The sequence below is a fragment of the Prionailurus bengalensis genome, chromosome E2, assembly GCF_016509475.1.
Source record: "Prionailurus bengalensis isolate Pbe53 chromosome E2, Fcat_Pben_1.1_paternal_pri, whole genome shotgun sequence".
Classification (NCBI taxonomy): Eukaryota; Metazoa; Chordata; class Mammalia; order Carnivora; family Felidae; genus Prionailurus; species Prionailurus bengalensis.
In genome coordinates this window covers 49,863,265-49,878,645 of record NC_057352.1, presented here as the reverse complement: position 1 = coordinate 49,878,645, position 15,381 = coordinate 49,863,265, and the positions used below count along the sequence as shown (strand labels likewise).

At 42.6% G+C, this 15,381-nt stretch overlaps 1 protein-coding gene across 7 annotated transcripts in view; it reads left to right on the top strand.

Annotated features, from left to right (window-relative positions):
- WDR59 (WD repeat domain 59) overlaps positions 1-15,381 on the top strand; it is an 85,849-nt gene that overhangs the window by 50,929 nt on the left and 19,539 nt on the right. For 4 of the 7 annotated variants that reach the window (XM_043599678.1, XM_043599682.1, XM_043599681.1 and 1 more), the window contains exons 14-19: positions 1,618-1,782; positions 3,792-3,887; positions 4,217-4,373; positions 4,822-4,891; positions 9,404-9,557; positions 13,135-13,191. In XM_043599678.1, the coding sequence (XP_043455613.1) occupies positions 1,618-1,782; positions 3,792-3,887; positions 4,217-4,373; positions 4,822-4,891; positions 9,404-9,557; positions 13,135-13,191 (699 nt within the window). Of the gene's footprint in view, positions 1-1,617; positions 1,783-3,791; positions 3,888-4,216; positions 4,374-4,821; positions 4,892-5,438; positions 5,872-9,403; positions 9,558-13,134; positions 13,192-15,381 lie in introns of those variants that run through there. The other 3 variants (XM_043599679.1, XM_043599683.1, XM_043599684.1) reach the window with 2 other exon arrangements.

Here is a 15,381-nt window from a genome sequence, read left to right as displayed (position 1 = left end):
CAGAGAGTGAGGGAGAGAGAATCCCAAGCGGGCTCTGCGATGTGAGCACAGAGCCCAACGCAGGACTCTGTGTCATGAGCTGTGAGATCATGACCTGCGCCAAAATCGGGAGTTGGACGCTTAACCGACTGAGCCGCCCAGGCGCCCCTGTGAAGGAGTTTTGAAGCTTGATTCGTTTCTTTTTTGCCCAGATTCAACAAACGGTAGGCATGGATATGTACCTGTGTGTACATACTTATCTCCTTTGGCCTTTAAGACAACTCTGCAGGGGGGCGCCTGGTGGCTCAGTCGGTGGAGCGTCCGACTTCAGCTCAGGTCATGGTCTCGAGGCTGGTGAGTTGGAGCTCTGCATCAGGCTGGCTCTGTGCTGACAACTCAGAGCTTGGAGCCTCTTTGGATTCTGTGTCACCCTCTCTCTCTGCCTCTTCTCTGCTTGTGTTCTGTCTCTCTCTCAAAAATAAATAAACATTAAAAAAAAAAAAAAAAAAAAAAAAACAACTCTGCAGGGGCACCTGGGTGGCTCAGTCAGTTAAGTGCCTGACTTCAGTTCGGGTCATGATCTCGCGGTTCGCAAGTACAAGTCCCGCACGGGGCTCTCTGCTGTCAGCATGGAGCCCGCTTGGGATCCTCTGTCCCCCCTCTCTCTCTGCCCCTGCCCCCTTGTGCTCACTCTCTGTCTCAAAAAGAAATAAACAAAAAAATAAATGAAACAACTCTGCAACACGTGCTTTTATCCCCACTTAACAGAAGAGGAAACACACCCTAAGAGATGTAATGACTTGTCGGAAGTCAGCAGCTATTTGGTGGAAGAGAGAATATTTGAAATCTGTCCCCAGATTTCCCACCTGTGTTCCTGTTTTTTGCTCTACTCCAGCTGCCTTCTCTGGTGGGCCGCACAAGAAATCAAGAGAGAGAAAGAATCCTCTGATTAATTGGCTATCTGTATCGATTCAGATCATACCCCCTTTGTTGAGAACAGTTGAGAAGAGTGTGGATAGCCAAGTGAGTCTCTTTTAAGAAGGAGATCTTGATTCCTTTTCCAGGAGTGCTTTTTTAAAAGTATTGAGATAAAATTCACATGCCATGAAGTTTACCCTTCTAAAGTTTACAGTTTGGTGGTTGTAAACCTCAGTCGCAGAGTTATGCAACCATCACCCCTAATTCCAAAGCATTGTCATCGTCCCTAAAAAATCCCATATCCATTAGCAGTCACTTCTCATTGCCTTCTCCCCCCAGCCTCTGGTGCCGACTAATCAACTTTCTGTCTCTATGGATTTTCCCAGGAGTTCTTTTGAACTTGAGTCAGGTATTTCCATTCTTCCTGCTTTCTTTTCTCGTCTCAAAATAAATATAACAAGTTCCAGTCTACCTCACAGCTTTAGGTTGAAGCTTTTTTACGTCAAAATACTTTGAACTTATTAAATCAGTGCTAAAAATGAAACATCTGTCTTGAACACAAGTTGTCTGAATCTTCCAGATTCACTTGTCTTTGGGGAATCCCCCCCTCCACCCAGTTACCAGGAACCTTGAGCTTGCACTTAGCTTGTTTAAATTCACTTGAGTCTGAAAACGAATGGTGGCCTCCCTCCCAGGCGGTTGTCCCTTTGTCCCCTGCAGATGGATGCGGCGGACAGGAGCTGCACGGTGTCTGTGCACTGCAGCAGCCACCGCGTCAAGATGCTGGTCAAGTTCCCCGCGCAGTATCCCAACAACGCTGCCCCCTCGTTCCAGTTTATCAACCCCACCACCATCACGTCCACGATGAAAGCCAAGCTGCTGAAGGTGGGGGTCTGTGTTCACAAATTCTCCTCAGGTGTCTTAAGAGGAAACCTCTGTCCACGGGCGTCCGTGTCTGAGTTGAGGAGTAAGGTCGAGTGAAAAGTCCGATAGAGAAGATTTGAAAGTCATCTGTCCTTCCGCGCCACCGGGTTAGCCCTTGCTGTTCACTGTGTGTAGCAAACAGTGGAGGTGGTCCTCAGCCTTTTTGGGTCGTGGAGCCCCTTTGAACATCTAATGAAACCGACACAGAAAAATTTGCGCAACTGTGGTATATAATTTCAGAAACACTGTGCGTGAATAGGATGCGGTTCCATAATTGCCTCTCATCTGCTCAGAGATCTCATTAAAGCTGTGCATCAATCCCGGGTTAAGAGCCCTGCAGTACATTTTCATTTATCTGGAAACAGTAGGCAAGATGTATTCTGAAGCTAAGAGATACTTTATAATCAGAAAACAAAATGTGAGGTCACTAAAAAAGTTCATTCCATGAGAGGAAACGGTGTCATCCCAGAGCGTGGCTGGCTCGTTGAACACGTGAGGCGTCTGGAGGCATGGCGGTGCCCGAAACAGGGCCGACCGGCACGGCGTCTGCTCTTAGCTGCTGGCTCAGAAACTTGCTCTGTCAGTTCATGCAGAGCTAATCAGGCAGATCCCCCGTTTAAACAGCCCCACGAGCTGGGGATGCTACACCTTTTTCAGTGTGAGCAGCAGCCTGTGTGAAGTAACTGAAAAGTCCTGACCAACCAAGTTGACCCAAATGCTGTTCGCTTTGGCCTAGTTTGTATTATACACACTTGGCCCGTCTTCTTGGGATAAGATACGTAGACAAGAAATTTTTCAGGTGGCGTAAAGATCTCTCAGACGTTACTTTGGTTTTGTGGTAGAGGTACATTTTGTGCTTGGAATTTTTTGAATCCAAGTATAATTAACATACAGTGTTAACAGTAGTTTTAGGTGTACAATACAATGATTCAACAATTCTCTACATCACTCAGCACCACTCATCGCGTTAAGTGTGGTCTTAATCCCCATCACCTATTTCACTCATCTCCCACCTACCTCCCCTCTGGTAACCATCTATTTGTTCTCTCTAGTTACGAGTCTGGGTTTTTTTTTTTTTTTGTTTTGTTTTTCTGTACTCGGAATTTGAATATTTCATTGTCTTATTTGCACATATAAAAAAAAGATAGATCTTCCTATTGGTATACAAATGATAGGATTAGGAAGTATCTCTAAAAGTCTAATTGAGTACTGTCTGACAGAAATAGAATGTAGGCTACACGTAATTTAAAATTTTCTAGTAATCACACTAAAAAAAATGGAAAGTAGCCGGTAAATTAATTTCAATACTATTTTTACTTAATCCAGTATGTGCCAAGTGTTATATCAACATGCAATCCATATAACAATTGTTGAGACACTTTACATTCTTGTACTAATAAGTCTTCAACACTTGGTATGAATTGTGTGCTTCCAGAACCTCTCGATTCAGACTCTCCTCACTTCCCATGCCCCGTAGCCCCACATGGGTAATGACTTCGTTACAGGACAGCCAGTTTACATGCCTGTCTTCAGTATGTGTATGTCACTTTAGGTCTCCAGTATGTGCCTTAAAATGTTAGGATTTATGTTTTTAAAGAAGAAAAAAATTATAATAATTTCCACTGGATTGAAATCTTCTCCCCCGGGCTTGTATTGAGCATTACTTCTAAGGTACTGAGATTTTCCTGGGGGGGATAGGGGTCAACCTAGGACAGGGCAGGAGTAGAATTCACAGTAAAGATGTGTGTGCACACTCTGGCTGAGGAACGGGCTTCTCGAAGAGGGCACAGAAACGCATCTGCTCTCCGCGCCTCTAGAGCAGGTGGAAAGTAGGTTGCTGCACTGGAAGCCTGAGGCACGGCTGTGCTCCAGTCTCCCTGCGTCTTCACGGCCTCCCACTGCTTTGAAGAATAAAATGAATCAGGAGAGAGAAGGTTGCTATTCTTGACTGTGTTTCGTGCCTTTTCTAGATCCTGAAAGACACTTCCCTGCAAAAAGTGAAGCGCAACCAGAGTTGTTTGGAGCCCTGCCTGCGCCAGCTCGTCTCCTGCCTTGAGTCTTTTGTGGTGGGATTCTTGTACCGACTCGTGCTTTGGTGTTTTGTTTCATTTCTTCCTCCCCAAACTAATGTATCCTCATTTTGTAAGTCAGCTTTAAGACAGCCTGTGGTTTTTAGTATGTTACATTTTTTTTAAAGTTTATTTATTTATTTTGAGAGAGAGAGAGAGAGGCAGAGAGAGAGGGGGAGAGAGAGAATCCCAAGCAGTCTCCACATTCTGATGTGGGGCTTGAACTCCCCAAGTGTGAGATCATGACCTAAGCCGGAACCAAGAGTCGGACGCTTAAATGACTGAGCCACCCAGGTGCCCCTAGTCTGTTAATTTTTAAATTTCAGAACCAAGAAGACAGCACTGCCAGCAACCCCTTTGCACTCCCAAACTCCGTCACTCCGCCCTTACCAACGTTTGCCCGGGTGACCACTGCCTATGGGTCATACCAAGATGCCAACATTCCCTTCCCTAGGACCTCGGGGGCCAGGTTCTGTGGAGCAGGTTTGTCTTTCTTTTGGTTCTCTGACTGTAGATTGTGAGAGTGAGAAGCTGAGACTGTCCTATAGTCTATAAAGAAATCTCAGACAAATCAGAAAATCTGTCGTCGTTTCCTGGTAACTCAAAAGATTGCGAGAGTGTTAAATGGTATGGTGCCGAATTGGCTTCTGTGGACATTTCCTGAGAATACTCAACAGAATTGCAGTTTTAATTTTTTCATTCTGACGCTCCCTGATTCTCAACGTAGGACAGGTCCCCTAGCAAAGAAGTAGAAAGTACCTGAGAAGATTTTTTCTACACCAAACACATCCCATCCTTCCTGGATCCTAGAGATTCTGACCTTTGTCCTTGTTAAAGTGTGGCTGTAGTGAGGACTGACCGGTGCTGCCTTCGGATTTCCCGCGTGCAACTCATTGACCTTGATGTGCCCATGTGGTGTCTCCTTTGTCAGGCTACCTGGTGTATTTCACGCGGCCTATGACGATGCATCGAGCAGTGTCTCCGACAGAACCTACTCCGAGGTGAGCCTGGGAGATGCAGGTGTAAGCTGCACTCATGGAGCCATAAGTGGGCAGACATCCGGGGTTTATCACTGCATTGGTCTTGGGACAGTGTGTGTTAGTTCTTCAGTAAATACCCATTAGAAGATTCATTGGAGAAAGATCAGGTTCATTAAATTGCTACTCAGCTGAGATTTGTACTGTCAGGTTACCAGCAAACCACTAGAAGAAGTTTGATAAAAGTTGTTGTCAAAACAAGGCAAATTCTTTTCCCCTGTTGCTAAAGTATTATTTGAACATTAAGTAACAATAGAAAAATAACAAAAAAAAGGTCATCTCTAGTTCCACAACATTAGTATGCCACTTCTAACATTACCAGAACGTGTGAAATTTTTATAAACTACATTCAGTGGTTGGAAAAACTCCAACATGATGGAAGTTTTCAGTTAAGATTTGAAAGCTGTTCTTTTCCATGGGGAGTCATCGTTAGCAATTTAACATGCTTCCTGTCTGGTCTCCATTATTTTTCTGTGTGTCGGTTTTTTGTTTGCTTTGTTTTGTTTTTAAGAGGAGATCTAAGGTAGCAAATGGGAATGTGGACTCCGGAGCCAAACCACCGGGTCCAAGTCTTGGCCCTGCTGTTCTGTGACCTTAGGCAAGTTATCTAAACCATCCTTGAGTTTCCTCACCAATAAGTTGGGGATGATAGTGACACCTACATACTTGGGTTGCTGGGAAGAATCAATGAGTTAATCCCTGGGAAGCATTTAGAATACAGCCTGGCGTGTGGCTCTGTGTTTCCTATTACTACTGTTTAAGTTTTCACTGTTTTACTCAAATATAATTCACATAGTATACAGTTGACCCATTTAAAGTATATAATTCAGTGGCTTGTTGTGTATTCACAGATCATGCGCAGTTCTAGAACATTTTTAATTACCCTCAAAAGAAACTGCATCCCCTAGGTGTCAACACTCCCAAGTCCCCCTTTCTTCCAGTACTGGGCAAACACTGATGTACTTTCTGTCAATCATTTTGCCTATTCTGGGCATTTTATAGTAATAGAATCATATAATTATGTGGTCCTTTGTGACTGGCTTCTTTCACTTAGTGTAATTTTTTTTTTAACTTTTAAAAAATGTTTACTTATTTTTCAGGCAGAGGGAGAGACAGAGTGTGAGCAGAGGATGGCAGAGAGAGAGGGAGATCCAGAACTCAAAGCAGGCTCTAGGCTCTGAGCTGTCAGCACAGAGCCCGATGAAGGGCTCAAACTCGCAAACCATGAGATCATGATATGAGCTAATGTCAGATGCTCAACTGACTGAGCCACCCAGGCGCCCCTTGCTTAGTGTAGTGTTTTTCACGGCTCATACATATTGTAGCATGGTCAGTAGTTCTTTTTTTGTTTTTTTTAATTTTATTCTAGAGAGAGAGAAACGTGTGAGCAGAGGAGAGGCACAGAGGGAGGGGGAGAGAGAGAGAGAGAGAGAGAGGAAGGGAGAGAGAGAATCTTAGGCAGGCTTCCACACTCAGCTCAGAGCCCAACAGGGGGCTTAATCTCACAAACTGTGAGATCATGCCCTGAGCCAAAATCAAGAGTCAGATACTCAACCGATTGAGCCACCCAGGCGCCCCAGGACTTCGTTTTTATTGCCAGATAATATTCTGTCATATACATATGCCACATTTTATTTATTTCTTTATCAGTCTGTGGACATTGGGGTTATTTGCATTTTTTGGCTATTGCAAATAATGCTGTTTTGTGCGTTCATGTACAAGTTTTTGTGTGGACACAGCTTTTCATTTTTCTCCAGTATATACCTATGAGCAGAATTGCTGGATCCCATCATAAAGGTTTTTTTTTTTTTTTCTTAATTAGTAAACTTCATGTTTTAGAGCAGTTTTAAGTATGTAGTAAAATTGGGTGGAAGGTACAGAGGGTCCTCATATACACCCGTCCCCACACATGCACAACCTCCCCCATACCACTGGTTTTTTAAACTTAAAAATTATAAGGTGCGTACGAGGGACTTCTGCCCCTGCAGTGCGGTGTCTAGGATAACATGAAAGTCCTCCCATTGCGAACACCTGAATGTATGGGATGAAATATAATTAGCATACTTCCAGGAAAGAAAGATTGAACCGAGTGCATGAGGAGGCACCACTGCTGTCCCGGGAGTCTGCCAATCTCTGCAGTCACCTGAGCAGATGAGACCTTGACTGCACAGGCCTGGGGAGTTAAGTGTCAGAGACCCCATGTATTACTTGGGTTCTATTTTCGAAAGGTTGGACTAGAAAACAAGCTCCTGCTCTCAAAGGGAAACAAGAATATGTGTATCTGGGCTTCGGATAAGAGGGAAGAATGTTCCTATTAGAACGGTTTGCACACTAACAGTGTTTCAGTGAGGTCTGATTTACAGTACACGGATGTGAAGTATATACCTTGATGACCAACACCCAGATCAACATAGAGAACAGGAGTTTTCTCTGTTTACACCCAGAGGAAACCAGTCTTCTGACTTCCATCATTGTAGTTGTGGTTTTGCCTGTGCTTGAGCTTCATCTAAGTAGCACATCAGGCAGCATGTGCTATTTTGTGTCTCACCTGTTTTGCTAACTTAATGTTTTTTTGTTTTTTGTTTTTAATTTTATTTTTTAAATTTACATACAAATTAGTTAGCGTATAGTGGAACATCCAAATTAGTTGGCATATAGTGGAACATCCAAATTAGTTGGCATATAGTGCAATATGGTGATTTCAGGAGTAGATTCCTTAATGCCCCTTGCCCATTCCCCCCTCCCACAACCCCTCCAGTAACCCTCTGTTTGTTCTCCATATTTAAGAGTCTCTTATGTTTTTGAAATTGATCCACAGAGTTGCATATATCGATGGTTCCATTGTATGAAAATAATACAATTTATCATTCTCTTCTTGAGGGATATTTGAATTATTTCTAGTTTGGGGCTATCATGAGTAGACCTACACACAGAAGTCTTTTTATGGACATGTATATTAACTTCTCTACCCAAGGGGCAGAATCCCTGGGTCATAGGTTAGGTGTATGTTTGATTTTTTTTTTTTTTTTAGCATTGCCAAAAAGTCTGTCCCCAGCAGTTGTGTCATTTTACACTCTTACCGGCAATGTTTCAGAATTATAGTTGCTCCACATTCTTTCCAAAATTTGATATTTTCAATCTTTTCAACTTTAGTCATTGTGATGGGTATGTAGTATCTCATTGTGGTGATGACTGGTGATGTTGGGCAGCTTTTGTGTGCTCATTGATCATTTGGGTATATTCTTTTGTGATGTGCCTGTTCACGTATTTTGCTCATTTCTATAGGACTAGGTTTCTTATTATTTATTTGTGTCAGTTCTTTATTCTGGTTCTAAATCGTTTGCTGGAAGTCCAGATAGATTTTCTCTTAATCTGTGGTTTGTCTTTCTCCGTAATGATTTTTGATAAATACAAGTTTTTAATTTTGATAAAATCCAATCTATCACTTTAAAAATTTTATGTTTAGTGCTTTTGTGTTCTAGAAAAAAAAATCTTTGCCTAACCCAAGGTTACAAAAATATTCTTCTCTTTTAAAAGTTTATCGTTTTAGAGTCCTTCTTTAAGGTCTGTAGTCAATCTCAAATTAATTTTTTGTGTGTATGATGTGAGGTAGGGGTCAAAGTTTGCTTTTTTCAGTAGAGCTATATAGTTATTGTTCCAGCACCATTCATGGAAAAATTTTGACTTTCCTCATTGAATTTGCATTGATTAAAAAAAAATTGCATTGATACCATTGTTGAAAATCAATTGAATATGGTTGTGGGTCTATTTCTAGAGTCTGCTTTTTTCCTTTGCTCTATTGGTTTCTCTTTATGGCAACACTATACTCTTAATGTAGCTTTTATATTGTAAGTCTTCAAATCTGCTAGTAAGTCCTCCAGTTTTATTACTCTTACTCAGGATCATGTTGGCTATTGGCTAGGTCTTTTGCATTCCTGTAAAAACGTGACATGGCTAATCGGTTTCTACACAAAAATTCTCTTCATGTTTTGATTGGAAATGTGTCAGCTCTACAGATCAGTTTGGAGAAAACTGACATCTTGACAGTAATATGGAAACTTCTCATCCACTAACATGATACTACTCTGATTTCTCAGCAATATTTTGTGTTTTCAACACACATTTTTAAATTAAGTTCATTTCTAGGTATTTGATGCTACTGTAAATGAAAATTTTAAGATATTTCTAAATGTTTCTAATGTATAAAAATGCAGATTTTTATAGATTGGCCTTGTATCTAAATTCACTTGATCATTCTCATAGTTTGTAGATTCCTTTGATTTTCTATGTATACAGTCTTAGAAGTATTCTCCGCTTTTGCAGACAAAAGTCGTGTTTTGTTCTCTTTGTTGAGTTTCCTTTTTTTCCCGTTTTACCCATCTTTTCCTCTTGGTTTCATCATGTGCTTAAGAGCAACAGTATTTGGAAATAAGGAAAGACTGAAGCCAGTATGGATAATTCTGTTTTCAACTACAGGTCTCTGTCAGCCTTGTCTGCTTATCATACTGGCTTGATTGCGCCAATGAAGATCCGCACAGAGGCCCCTGGCAACCTTCGTTTATACAGTGGGAGCCCCACTCGAAGTGAGAAAGAGCAGGTCTCCATCAGCTCCTTCTACTACAAGGAGCGGGTAAGCAGGAGAGGCATGGCCTCTGATTCTTATTCCTTCTAGATTTTCGTTCTTTGTCTCCCTGCCTGCTCTGCACAGCAGCTAAGTTAGCGATGCCCCTATAGTCTCTAACTTTCAAAACTAGTTGGTTCAAGAAAGACCTTTGCTTCGTTCCTTTCCGTTGGTTTTAACTACTGTGAATTGTGTGTGTGGAGGGATGGGTTGGTTCTTAGAATCCATATTCTTCGCTCCCCATTTAACCCTATCCTTGTTACCCCCATTTACGAAGCTTGATTCCCCTTGTTTCAGGTAGCATAATTTAGCTGCAGATCTTCCTTCATATTCTGATGTTTGTCAACAAATTTAGGGATGCTTCAGAAGGCTTGGGATCTCGATATATTTAGAAGTTCATAGTGGTGAAAAGTTATAAAGTTGATCTCTAAGAGGTCTTAGGCTTTTACTAAATCTCCACTGAAATGCCCATCTGAATGGTCAGTTTATACAAAATCACCTGAGCCTGTGCTGTGTTCCTGAGTTCTTAAGGAACTCATCGTTCCTAATGTAGCTATTAAGCTGTCAGAAGCAGAAGCCTTTGGTGACGACAGTGTAGAGAATGTTGGCAGAGCGTAGGAATGCTTCTAAGAGCTCTTCCTGTGTTGTCAGATTGAGAGGCTGGTTTAAACTGGCTTTTAACTGAAATGATGTTTTAAGCAGAGCTCGGTCCTTAGGAATTCTTTGTTGTTGTCCCCGGCTAAATGATGGATTGACTCTAATTGAAATGTGTTTTTTTAAAAAATTGAATTATTTTAAATAAAAACCCAATTTCCAGCAAGTGTTAGAGGTGTCTTCACCTCGATTGCATTGTATTGTCTAACCTTGGTTCACACTGATAGTTGTCCACCTCTGACTTTGTGTAGTCCTAGAGTTTGTATGTGACTGAAATGAGCGAGCGGCAGGGGCTGATGCTTGAGATAGGACCGACCTTGGACAAAACCACTCACTTGAATGGGGACAGTGATATTTTTGTTGCCTTTCCGTAGTCCCCTTCTTCACATCTCTGATGGAACTGTGCCCCTCTGGCCGTTGCTGACTGTCTCAGAACACATTTATCCCCACAAGTCCTTTACATTCAAAATTTTTAGGATTCCCCCCCCACTCCCTCCAAGCAAGCTAGCAGGCAGCTGGCTAGATGGTCAGAACTAGGGCATTTTATTGACATAATAGCCAAACGGACTCATGGTTGGGTAAATGGGGGAATTTTCTTGAGTGTAAGGGCCCATTTGAGGAGATCGCTTAGTCCAAGAGAGTTCTCAGTCCTCCTTCGAATCATGTCATGTGTTACTCATGCTTGGATTTGGATTGGGAAAGTAGGTTGACTAGCACTTTTGACCCTGATAGTGCAAAAAGGCCATGTCTAGTCAAAATAACTCCATTTCCACCATGGGGCCTCTCCTAATGCAAAAGCATTTGTAAAGCCTTACGCCCATGTTTTTCACGGTCTGGCCTCTTTTACTATAAATACCACAATCACAAAGAGGGACCAAAGGCACATAGATAATTACCTTGTATCAGGTAGGATCTGCTGGGGAGGAGGGGGAGGACTGTGATCCTTCATTTTGGGATGATTCCCGGTGTACGGCTTCTCCACAGAAAATGGGCTCTTATAGTCCCTTAGGATGACCTAGTATAGCACATGGTCTTTGGGTTTTATTTGAGATAGTGACCACATAAAAGGGGAGCAGACACTTTTATTATAATTTTATTTGAAACTTTTGTATTTCTGTATAATATACGTACAGAACAGTTCACAAATCATTGGCAATAATTCAGTGAACTAACAACACCCAGGCCAAGAAGTAGAACATTATAAGAACTCTAGAAGCCCTGGGGGAGGGAGGCACATTTCAGTGGGTGACAGATAGATAGTAGTTATTAGGTGACATCCTATGAAATTACTGATATTTGACCATTTTTAATCTCAAAAAAAAGTTTCATGTGGTTCAGCTGTATAAAGTAGTTAAGTGAGTGAGTCATTTTGTGATGAATCTGAAATACATTCATCTCTCCTTAAACCTTGTTCACGTTCATCCCATTTACACGGAGCAGAGGGCGGGGTGGGGGAGTTAGGGAAATGAAATACGGCAACCCGGCCATGATATCTTATATAGGCCATCTTCCTTCCTGTTAGAGGTCAATATGGTTTTATCCCTCAAGGAGTATTTTCTTATCCTCAGGTATCTAGTTTGACATGTCAGATAATACCACTTTTATTACTTTTGTTCTCGAAATGATTCCAGATCACTAGATTTCTCTGTGCTGAAGTCTTTATTTTCAGCCCCAATTTTTCTCCTACATGTCTTTATTCTCTTTTAGATCTCTACCCCTGAGGTCTATAAATGAGTAAGAATAAAGGAAAAAAATATGACCATGTTAAAGTATAGCAGTGAAGGAATTATAGAGTATTTTGGAGATTATAAGAATCTTTATGGAGTCTTTGGGGATTTTCTGTTCGTTTCTCTTGTTTTTTGGTGTGTTTTTAACCTGCCCTACTTAGGTCATATTATCATATTCACCCAAATGTTCTCCAGATGAAATTCCAAGGTTCTCTCCTAAATATTTTAAAATGTGAGAGACCTAAAAAAAAAAACCCAGAAACAACTATCAAATTTCATAGGAAGTTAGAAAGCCCAGAGAGATGCTAACGTTCATTTGGTAACTGGACCACCTATTAATAGTTGGTGAAATATTGTTTATTCCTAGGGCAAATCAGAAGACCTAGAACTTGTGATAAACATTAGGCATTGGCCTATAAACATTTTTTACATTTTGCAACCTCCACCCATGCTTCAGTTTATGTTACTAAAATAGCTCTAGTGTAAATAACTGAGGAGGTCTTGAAGTTAATAGGATAATTTCTGATTTCCCATAAACAGTGCTTTTCAGCCCCAGTTTCACACTGATGCTCATGTTGTTAGCACGTGCCCCCGGGACAGCAGCTTTTCAGCTTTGCTCCCGCATTCCCTTCATTTCTCATGAGCTCTTGCCTCCCCATGGTGTCACTCCGAAAATAGTCCTGCAACCCCAAGGTCAAGGCTTCCAATTTCCCCCATTGGCCCCACCCACCCCAACCACACATCAGAAACAATTTGGTGTTAGTCTACCAACGAACTTCTTCATTTTTAGGAATGAGAATCTTCTCGCACAAATGTATGCTCTTGATGGGGAGAGTAGACCCTCTACCTATTTCTCTGCTTGCCCTACGATCTTAATCCTCATGAGAATACTATAAACCTTGACCTTGTCAGAGCTGTATTGATGCCAGCCTCCTCCATATCTTGAAATGTGTTTTGAACCAAAGAATTATGACATTGAAGCTGGGTTTGGAGTGCAGTGGGTCTGGAGGGAGGTGAGGGAATCTCCAAATATTGCTGTGGTTAGGTTCAGATTTTTAGTCACGCAAACCTGATTTTGCAGTATATTGTGGTACCTTTTAATCCATCAAATATGTGGGAAGCTTTCATTTTATTCTATATTTTTCCCTTTTAATTTTCTTGGTGTTTTTCTTCCCTCCTCCTGGGTGTAACGTTTTCACGCACAGATGTCTCCTCGCTCTGCCCGGCGACGTTGGTCCATACAAGCAATTAACGACTTCCCGGTACTGTGCGCTGTGCAAATGCTCTCCTTGACTAATCCTGTCTGCCCAAAGGCCCAAGAATAAAATGCCACCTGCCTGGCTTTGAGGAACCTGAATGACAGGCTGGCTGGTTTTCAGGACCAGCACAATAAATTTTTCACTCTTGGGAGTCAAGTGCCGAGGGCTTCCTCTTTTTTTTCATCCAGTTTCAAATGGATGAGTACTGGTATCATTAAGGATTGTGAATGGACTTCTTTGAAAATGAAGCCAAACACTGGGTTTCTTGGAAAGAACCCCATCTGTAAGCCTTTAGCTCACCTGATTTCATTTGGAGTATTTGTATAATTTCCTGGAGCTTTCAAAAGCCTACCTTTGGCATGGGGTGAAGCAGAGGAAGATATAAGAGGCTTCCACCATTTTGTCTCTCTGTTTTTATCGTCTTAGTCTAGTTCAAAGAGGGAAGTGCTCACCTGCTTCATTGGCATGACGCATAAGCTAGCTTTTAATCCTTCGGGAACTCTCTGGAACAAATTTTTTCCTTACCATCAGTATTTTGCATTGCAACAAAACCTCTGCTGTGGACATCTCTCTTCCTTTTCTTTCCTTCTTACTCATTCCTATTGGCCATCCCCCTCTTCTGTCTTCCTCTCCCACCCCCTCCATGTTTCAGTAGTGCCAAGGTGGCCTCAGGCTGTGTAGGGCAGCCTTGCGGCTTTTGTGTAAATTTCACTGGGTCTACAAAATATTTAGGGGAACAGTCCTATAGCCTTTTCATATCAAAACCAGTTGAAATCAGGAGCCCTGATTCTCAAGTGCCACTGCTGCCGACAACTTGGAGGCGGAGCCGCCAACGTGGCCACCTTTCCTCCAAAAGCCTGTCCCAGCCAACCCGACTGTGGAATTTCCACTGATTTTCCAGAAGTCTCTGCTCCTGCTGCTATTGAAATAGGAACTCATTTTGACTCACTGCCCACTCTGCTGATTATGCATTGTTGGTGGGGTTGCTGCGAAGCAGTTGGTGGCTTATTCTTGGGCTGTTTTTACATTTAACCCATTTATTGGCATTGATGTCGCCTCCGGTTGTAGCAGTAACACTGGTGGTACAGTCGCAAGCTGGCTATATTGGTTGTCATTCAGTGCTATTCGCACCAATGCCTCCCCCCTCCCCCCGGTCCTTTCCTCCCTGTCCTCTTTCCTATGATCCCATGAACGCCTTCTTGGTATGTTCAGAGGAGCATCCCGGTGCTCATCATGTGATAATTGTCTGTCTTGTTGTGTCTCTCTTCCCTCAATCCCTGCTTATGAAATCTGTGGGGAAGGGGGCATTTTCTACTGATGGGGCATTGAGAAGACCTAAGAGAAGTGCAGGGCCCTTGGCCTCCCAGAGGTACCGATCCTTGCACAGAAAAGTATCCAGATGGAAGCCCGTCAGAGTGGGACTGCGGCAGCGCAGGAGGCTTAAGGGGCTTTCGTGCCAAAGTGCCCTCCCCTCCCCTGGAAAGTTCAGCCACATGTCAGCCTCGTGTGTCATCAGCTGACAGTTGCACAGACGAGAGATTCCTAAAATCGCCAGCAAGATGGAAGGGAAGAAGAGGTCTCTGGGAGGAGTAGATGGGATGGGAACCCTTTCTTGCTGCAGGAAAGTTGTCCGTGCTCGTTAGGAAGCAGCAAGGACCCGTGGCCCAACCTCTTATTTGAGACTGAGCATGTCTTCATTTAGGCAGCCTTGTTATAATTGCATCCCCAGAATATTTGGCCACTAGACTCAGTACTGAGGGACCCTCTAGGCTGAAGGGGAAATAGTTCATACCTAAAAACCACCAACCAATAAATAGAAAACACAAAACTTTTCTGACCCCTTATAGATTTCGATAATGTTCTGCAGTTATTCCTTGATGGATTCAATGACTGAGTAGCGCTGTCCCACAGTTGCCTTACAGTTTGATTCTTGGTGGCAGCTCTGGTGAGGGAGATCCAGTGGTGGCGAACCTCCTTCTGTTACAGGCTCAAAGGCAGCTTCGTGAGTTTCCACAAAACGTCATCTCTACATCAGAGAAACACCTAGAAGCCTGGTGTCTCCAGAAGTCGACAAGGAAGTTCCAGGAAATACAGACTGTGATTTCTATAATTCAGTGAAGGATAATGGCAGCAAGTGGTCCAAGACCACTGTCTCTTCCTTTTCTCCCAGTACTTGTTGATGACTCCCACGGG